This window comes from Frankliniella occidentalis, unplaced genomic scaffold (genome assembly GCF_000697945.3).
Source record: "Frankliniella occidentalis isolate FOCC.00 unplaced genomic scaffold, Focc_3.1 Scaffold23, whole genome shotgun sequence".
Classification (NCBI taxonomy): domain Eukaryota; kingdom Metazoa; phylum Arthropoda; class Insecta; order Thysanoptera; family Thripidae; genus Frankliniella; species Frankliniella occidentalis.
Window position 1 is genome coordinate 1291712 of NW_026267153.1, and position 8940 is coordinate 1300651.

Consider the following 8940-nt stretch of genomic DNA (forward strand, 5'->3'; position numbering starts at 1 on the left):
CTCTTGCCCTTCCCCGCTCTCTCCTTACCTGGCTGTCATCACACGCGTGCGCGGCAAATTGCCTAACGCTGTCAAGACAGCCGCCGTGCGCTCGCCTCACCTCAGCCAGGCCTCCCACCTCACCGCTCCGCTCGCCCCGGCCGCGGCCCCCGTCACCCTCCATTACCTGCCCCAGCCATAGCGGTCCCCAACCTGTCTCTGCACTATGCCCCGCCGCCCCTCTCTATGATAACTCTCAGGCTCTCAGCCCCCCTCCCCCCTAGCGGATGGCGTGCCCTCCCCTCAAAATTAAATATTCACCTCTTTTGCTCAGTTTGCCGTGTCATAATTTCCGCCACCCTCACTTAGAGTGCTTAGCGCGCGCTATTATTGCTGCGCGGCACGCGAAGGCTGTGTGCCTGCTGCTTTCGCCTGGGTGGGGCGCCTGCGCCCACCACTGCTACTTGTTAGCGCTGCATTCGGATAGCCTTGATCGTCAATAGGAAGACACCCAGTCCGAAAGAAGTGTCGGGACACCGTGCGCCAAGAAACCGTCGAAACCGTTAAAAAAAACCCTCCCCTCTAGCAAGTAGTCGAACATTTGTGTTGGACGCACGTAGGTGTTGATGTTGAACTCTTGCAAGCGCGCAATGACGGTATTAGTTTTGTTTAACTAGCAGTTGCACAGCTAGAATTGTTCAACTTGAGGTCGCGAAACATCAAAATGTATGGACTTGCGTGTGCAACTGCATTCGATATAGTAAGTATTGCTACTGGGTCCGCACACCCAGAGAACCATTTAGTTCATACAACTAAATCAGGATTGCAAGAAACAAAATTTAGTTCCTAAAACCGGCTAAGATTTACTAACCCTACTGTTAACTAAATATGGTCGCACCAATCAAATTAAGTCAGCTAGACTAAATTATTCCATCGCCACGGATAAATTTTGGTCTCCAGAGCTAACATTTCGTCGGTTTTGAATTTGGGTCTCTGGACTAAACGGTTTTCTGGGTGCACTTCTAAAATTGTTTACCGGTTTACCAGTTCTTAAGGTGTGGCATAGAACTGAAACTTCTTTCCCAACTTCGCAACCAGTATACTAGTGGACCAGAATTTTATCGTAAATGGCATTAACAGGTTGTGTCACGATCGCCTGCCAGTCCACTGTGAAAAATTGTGCGAGAGGTTTACAGGAAAATTTTCTTTCATGCAATTTGTAAAATTACAATTTTTAATCGTTAAAATAATGCAGTACGTATCGGCTTAAAATACATTGACGAGTGAAAAATGTGCTTTTGTAAATTTACAACTTAAAATTATGATTCGAGTTTACAAAAATTTTGTAAATTTCCGCCGCTATTTTTGCCAGTGTCGGCCCACCTCCGGTGTCCGTCTGTCCACCTGTCAGCGAGCCCCGGGGCCCGCCCGCGCCCTCACCTGTTGCTCCCACCCCGCGCACCGCACGCCAAACGCCGGCCGGACAGGGTAGATCCGGATGCACTGCGAAAATCATTTGCAGGAGTCACGAGTAAACTTTACAAAAGAAATCTTGTAAAATTACGATTTTAAATTGTATAATTACGACACGTTTCTGAAGACTCCACGTTTTGCATCAGAATCGTACGACGAGAAAAAATGGTCTGTCGCAATTTGTCGTCATTTGACGATAGCGGTATTCAATTTTCATTTTCAGCATCGTTTGCAAATCAAGAAATATATTTTTCACAGTGCGCGGCCCTGCGCGGCGCGGTGGGTCGAGCCAGGGAGCCAGGAGGGTGCCGGGGGAGGCGTTTGCAGAGCCCTTTTGTCGGCATAAAGCTTGAGGGTCTTATCCCGACCCACCCTCTTGCTGCTGGCGAGACTACTATTGCGACAGCATCGGCATAGCAGAAGCCGTGACTATGGATAAAACCCGTTAACGCTGACGTGAAAGCAGATGACTTAATGCGCATGGCGTCGAGCTTTCACTGGCTTTTAGTCACTACTCTCACGCCATACGGCAAACGTGAGACACTTTTCAACATGTTGGAGCATTCCGCGGATCTCTCCCTTTCACAATTTCGGGATTAAATTAGGAATTTTACTCAACAGTTCATAAAAATTTCCCAAAATTATATATACAAGTTTTAAAATGTTTCGGATTTTCCCAAATGTTTGGAATTTTCCCAAATGTTCGAAATTTGTTGAAAGTATGGTGGCGCGCCCGTGAATAGAGGACATGCCCCCGCGAGATTCACAGAGAGCGCACGCCGCGCCAGTCAAACACCCCCACCCCCTCTATCTTTTCTCGCGCTCTCATACGTCCCCCCACCTCTCTCTCTCTCTCTCTCTCTCTCTCTCTCTCTCTCTCTCTCCCTCCCTCCCCTTCTTCCCCCGCTTTCCCAAGACGCCAGTAATCTTTAACGCTCCAGGGCGCGTAAAACGTTCATTTCTGTCTGCGTACATTGCTTCCCCCCCTCTCTTTCCCGTATTTTCGCTCCTGCTCGCTCTTTTGGCATGGATGTACTGTCAGACTCCCCAGCTTCTCTTTGTCCTGATTCCCTCGTCCCACTTTCTCCCCCCCCCCTCCTTGCACGCCATCTAACCAGAACGTCGCCCCCGCCGCCGCGCTGCGAGCAAGACCTCAATATGTACTTTATAAAACGCTAGCAGAGGTCGCCTTGTCGGCAGAGTTGAGTAAGGAGCGTTTCTCTCTGTCTCTCTTCGCCTCCACTGCTCAGCTTTCGGCTCTCGCTCTTCTTTCCGTCTCTCCCGCGTCTCCATTTCTCTTTTACCCTCCCGCTGCTCGTCGTGTTTAATCTGCAAATTATAACAAGGGGATGCAGCAGCGGGGGGTCGCGGACGCGAGCATGAACTGGAGACGAGGAGATGGTCCATGTGGTCCGGCTGCGGACAGTCGCGGCCTACTGCACTCAAATAATGGAGGCAAAATCATTTCGACGATTTTGTTATGGGTTATCTTGCATAGCTCATTCTTTTTCTTCCCCCTGTCTTTTCTGCCCCCATTCTTTATTTCTTGATGAGCCTTAAAGTCGACATTGAGACAATATTTGCGTTTCATTAAGGCAGTGGAGCGACTAGGGCCAAGTAGCCGGGAGAGCGAGGACTGCTGCAGGGAATTGGCCGAGTGAAAATTAAGGTGAAAATTAAGGCGTGGGAATTAACACTCCTGCCCCCCGCCCCCACTTTCCCACCTTGCGCCCTGCTGGTCGTGGACTAAGCCTTGGACTCAGGTTCGGGCTGTCCTCCCCGCGTCGCTATATGGGCTTCGCTCGCTTAGCAATTATATAGAGAACAACGGGGTAGTACTATTGTTTTTAAATATACGAATCAAATGCCTTATGTCTGTCCGTATGCTTTCAATAATTTCTCATAAAAACCATTCAATTGTACAAGTCTAGGGCGTGCTTGTTTTGTGTTTAAAATTTTGACAGGGCTGTTGAAGCGTTTAGTGCGACGTGACCTCGTGCTTACGCTCCCGCTCAATCGTTGGCTCTAGAAATGGGCAGCATTGAACGTGTTAACGAAACATCCCTGGGTGCTGGTTTTGCGTCCGTGGAGCACTGCAGGGGGGTGTCGTTAACATAGCCCTGCAAAACATTGAAACGCACGATCTTGCTGCACCGTGGGCAATCCATGGGCAAAGGGGTTAGAGAGGTGAAGAGTCGAAGAGCCGAAGAGCCACACGTGAGGATTTACTGTAAAACTATAGCAGAGGACCTTTGGAGCTTGATATCGAAGGACGATCGAACGCGACAGACACACAGTCTCTCTGAAAACACACGCACACACACTCACGCATGCGCTTCACGCAGCTGTGCCTTGAATTAAATTCGTTTTCTATTACTATGCAAATTTAAACCGTATTGCGTCCCTCAAAGCAACATACCGACAGTCTGTGCAAAGCGTCTCCAAAGCCACGTGTGCCTGCTCGTATGTCTATGGTGCTGCCTCCCGCCCCGACCGGCCTCACCCCACCCCACCCCACCGCACCCCACCCCACTCCACCCCACTCCACCCCACTCCACCCCACTCCACTCTACCTCACCCACCCCACCGCACTATGGCTCCATACCGTCGTCAGCCTAGCACTGCCTCGTCACGATTTCGATCCTTTGGCTCTCTTATCGATATCACAATTAATTGAACCTACTAATTCTTCAAACTCTGTAAGAAATTCTTGCAAGGGTTATAGAAAAAAATCCACGTTGCGTGTTGTAAAATTACAAGCAATTTGTGTCTCCTTAGAATTTATTGACGAGCAAGTATTAATGGGCTGTCGTAAATTTTACAACGTATTCTGCAAAGTATAAGTACCGGGTGATTCAGAGAAGACGCAGGTGTAGGCAGGTTTGCCTACCCGCTCTGCGCGTAAGGCACCATAGCCCCTTGGTTAGGCAAACCCGGACGTGAAAGCAGATGACTTAATGCGCATGGCGTCGAGCTTTCACTGGCTTTTAGTCACTACTCTCACGCCATACGGCAAACGTTAGACACTTTTCAACATGTTGGAGCATTCCGCGGATCTCTCCCTTTCACAATTTCGGGATTAAATTAGGAATTTTACTCAACAGTTCATAAAAATTTCCCAAAATTATATATACAAGTTTTAAAATGTTTCGGATTTTCCCAAATGTTTGGAATTTTCCCAAATGTTCGAAATTTGTTGAAAGTATGGTGGCGCGCCCGTGAATAGAGGACATGCCCCCGCGAGATTCACAGAGAGCGCACGCCACGCCAGTCAAACACCCCCACCCCCTCTATCTTTTCTCGCGCTCTCATACGTCCCCCCACCTCTCTCTCTCTCTCTCTCTCTATCTATCTATCTATCTATCTCCCCCCCTCCCCTTCTTCCCCCGCTTTCCCAAGACGCCAGTAATCTTTAACGCTCCAGGGCGCGTAAAACGTTCATTTCTGTCTGCGTACATTGCTTCCCCCCCTCTCTTTCCCGTATTTTCGCTCCTGCTCGCTCTTTTGGCATGGATGTACTGTCAGACTCCCCAGCTTCTCTTTGTCCTGATTCCCTCGTCCCACTTTCTCCCCCCCCCCTCCTTGCACGCCATCTAACCAGAACGTCGCCCCCGCCGCCGCGCTGCGAGCAAGACCTCAATATGTACTTTATAAAACGCTAGCAGAGGTCGCCTTGTCGGCAGAGTTGAGTAAGGAGCGTTTCTCTCTGTCTCTCTTCGCCTCCACTGCTCAGCTTTCGGCTCTCGCTCTTCTTTCCGTCTCTCCCGCGTCTCCATTTCTCTTTTACCCTCCCGCTGCTCGTCGTGTTTAATCTGCAAATTATAACAAGGGGATGCAGCAGCGGGGGGTCGCGGACGCGAGCATGAACTGGAGACGAGGAGATGGTCCATGTGGTCCGGCTGCGGACAGTCGCGGCCTACTGCACTCAAATAATGGAGGCAAAATCATTTCGACGATTTTGTTATGGGTTATCTTGCATAGCTCATTCTTTTTCTTCCCCCTGTCTTTTCTGCCCCCATTCTTTATTTCTTGATGAGCCTTAAAGTCGACATTGAGACAATATTTGCGTTTCATTAAGGCAGTGGAGCGACTAGGGCCAAGTAGCCGGGAGAGCGAGGACTGCTGCAGGGAATTGGCCGAGTGAAAATTAAGGTGAAAATTAAGGCGTGGGAATTAACACTCCAGCTCCCCGCCCCCACTTTCCCACCTTGCGCCCTGCTGGTCGTGGACTAAGCCTTGGACTCAGGTTCGGGCTGTCCTCCCCGCGTCGCTATATGGGCTTCGCTCGCTTAGCAATTATATAGAGAACAACGGGGTAGTACTATTGTTTTTAAATATACGAATCAAATGCCTTATGTCTGTCCGTATGCTTTCAATAATTTCTCATAAAAACCATTCAATTGTACAAGTCTAGGGCGTGCTTGTTTTGTGTTTAAAATTTTGACAGGGCTGTTGAAGCGTTTAGTGCGACGTGACCTCGTGCTTACGCTCCCGCTCAATCGTTGGCTCTAGAAATGGGCAGCATTGAACGTGTTAACGAAACATCCCTGGGTGCTGGTTTTGCGTCCGTGGAGCACTGCAGGGGGGTGTCGTTAACATAGCCCTGCAAAACATTGAAACGCACGATCTTGCTGCACCGTGGGCAATCCATGGGCAAAGGGGTTAGAGAGGTGAAGAGTCGAAGAGCCGAAGAGCCACACGTGAGGATTTACTGTAAAACTATAGCAGAGGACCTTTGGAGCTTGATATCGAAGGACGATCGAACGCGACAGACACACAGTCTCTCTGAAAACACACGCACACACACTCACGCATGCGCTTCACGCAGCTGTGCCTTGAATTAAATTCGTTTTCTATTACTATGCAAATTTAAACCGTATTGCGTCCCTCAAAGCAACATACCGACAGTCTGTGCAAAGCGTCTCCAAAGCCACGTGTGCCTGCTCGTATGTCTATGGTGCTGCCTCCCGCCCCGACCGGCCTCCCCCCACCCCTCCCCACCGCACCCCACTCCACTCCACCCCACTCCACCCCACTCCACTCTACCTCACCCACCCCACCGCACTATGGCTCCATACCGTCGTCAGCCTAGCACTGCCTCGTCACGATTTCGATCCTTTGGCTCTCTTATCGATATCACAATTAATTGAACCTACTAATTCTTCAAACTCTGTAAGAAATTCTTGCAAGGGTTATAGAAAAAAATCCACGTTGCGTGTTGTAAAATTACAAGCAATTTGTGTCTCCTTAGAATTTATTGACGAGCAAGTATTAATGGGCTGTCGTAAATTTTACAACGTATTCTGCAAAGTATAAGTACCGGGTGATTCAGAGAAGACGCAGGTGCAGGCAGGTTTGCCTACCCGCTCTGCGCGTAAGGCACCATAGCCCCTTGGTTAGGCAAACCCGTTCGCACCTGCGCCTTCTCTGAATCAATCACCCGGTACATATGCAAAATACGAGGCATAATATGTAGTAAATTTACTAAGGTATTTATTTGACACCGTCATACCCTCCGCCTCCTTTTTATTTATCTTTTCAAAACATAGGGACCTTGGATCGAGATCGAGCCCTTCTCCTCGTGCTGGTTGCGGCGGCAATCCGTCTCTACGCGCCGCCTTTCCATATGTGAATGTGCCGTGCGCTGCATGCGGACGGGCGGGGCACGTTGCCCGGCGTTGCCCAGCCAGGGCACGCCGTTGCCAGGCCTCTGCTTCGGCCGCGGCCTCAAAGTACACGGAGGCTGTGCCATCGTCTTCAGTCGAAAGGAGCACCACTCCCATGCCTAATGAGGCCGATTCCGAGTACGGGGCGTTCTTGGATGTCCGCACCACAATCCTCACCGAGTCCACTGCCATGGCAGGTACTTGCACTCTTTGACCCTTATAAGAATGCAGTTCTTAGGCACCATAGCTCCGCCGTGTCCATTCAATGGTCCATACAAGCGGAGCAATTTGCCAACACGTCAGTGTAAATAAATATCCGGAAGGTAAAACGTGTTGAGCCTTTCCTTTACCATCTATTTGTCACGTTGATGTGCAGGTAACGCGTTCTAACGGCTTCGGGCGGCCCGTTTGCCGAGGAGGTCGCAGGCTTATGCGCGAACCAGGTGGCCTCGCCTTCCTCGCCCTCCACTTTTCATGTGACCAAGATCATCGTTCGCAGAATATACGCCGTCGTTCCTGTCGTCTGAGTGCTCATCAATGTAATTCTTCGCTGCGCTAATTTTATTAGATGAATTTTTTCATTCGAAATGTAAAACTTTTAAAGATAAAAACAATTGTCTTTTTTCCAAGAGAATTTGGGGAAATATATACACACTACTGGGCTCTTTTTCCCCTGTATGTAACGTTTGCTCATTTGATACTGCACGAAATTACATACGAAATTTTACACAACCGTGTAAGATATACCGTACACGTGCGTGTAAGTACCGGATGATTCAGAGAAGACGCAGGTGCAGGCAGGTTTGCCTACCCGCTCTGCCCGTAAGGTGCCATAGCCCCTTGGGTAGGCCAACCCGCCTGCACCTGCGTCTTCTCTGAATCACCCGGTACATAGTGATGAAGTGAAGAGGAAGTAGAACCCCAATCACATAAGCTCATCGGTTGACGCGGATTTTGTGTGGATCTCGAAGATAGGCTAACAAGAATAAGTAACCGAGATATATATTTTGAAAAACGTAAACTTTAATACCTTAAGAGCAGTAATGCTGCCTTTGAACAGTGTTGCATGATATTATAAATGAAGGAACTAGAACTGGCCTGCGGGTGTCTTCTTTGTTCTTCTTGTTCTCCATCTCTTCCTCCTTTTTCTTATTCTTCTTACATTCCTGTCGACCCTGCCCTTTCGCGGATTCACAGGGTAGGGGTGGGTTGGGGGTCGAAGTTTTTAACTCGCCGACACGTAAAGTCTAAGCGCCAACATTTGACTTACTTTCGCGATCCTCTTTTAATAATACCCCCGCCTCCATCTCCCCCGTCTTTCCCGTCTCTATCTCCCTCCCCCCAACCCCCCACCCCCCAACCCCTCGCCGCTTTTCCATAATCATGCCCAACTTTTCTGGTCAAGCAAGATCGTGTAATTGGGCTCCGGCAGTGTAAGGCGCTTACCCCCTGCTCTCCCCCTGTCACTCCGTGTAATACAACTACCGAACTACCTCGTCAGAAGGCGCCGTGACGGGTCGTGGTGGGGCAGGGCGGGGCGGGGCGAGGCCGGGCCGGCTGGGGCCGGCTGGGGCCGGGCGGGGCCGGGCGTGGTGGGGCCTCTCCCAGTCGGCACAACAGCCAATCAGCTGCCGCTCTCTCTCTGGGGGAAGAGAGGCTATTTCTCGCCCTTCCTTACACTGTCCTTCCTCCTTTACATACCCCACCCTGTCTCTCGGGTGAGGGGTCGACAAATGGTGCACTCCTGTGTCTCGATGTGAAAGTACGTATTCCTCTTCTACTCGCGTTAACTTCACGTATTCTCCAGCTGTACTCTTGGTGT

General features: G+C 50.0%; 1 protein-coding gene across 5 annotated transcripts in view; it reads left to right on the forward strand.

The window, feature by feature from the left end:
* The window catches only part of LOC113215973 (muscle calcium channel subunit alpha-1), a 55745-nt gene that overhangs the window by 1308 nt on the left and 45497 nt on the right, over window positions 1-8940 (forward strand). For all 5 annotated transcript variants that reach the window (XM_026435637.2, XM_026435638.2, XM_052264996.1 and 2 more), the window contains exons 2-3: window positions 7002-7315; window positions 7495-7657. In XM_026435637.2, the coding sequence (XP_026291422.2) occupies window positions 7085-7315; window positions 7495-7657 (394 nt within the window). In that variant the 5' untranslated portion in view covers window positions 7002-7084. The remainder of the gene's footprint in view (window positions 1-7001; window positions 7316-7494; window positions 7658-8940) is intronic.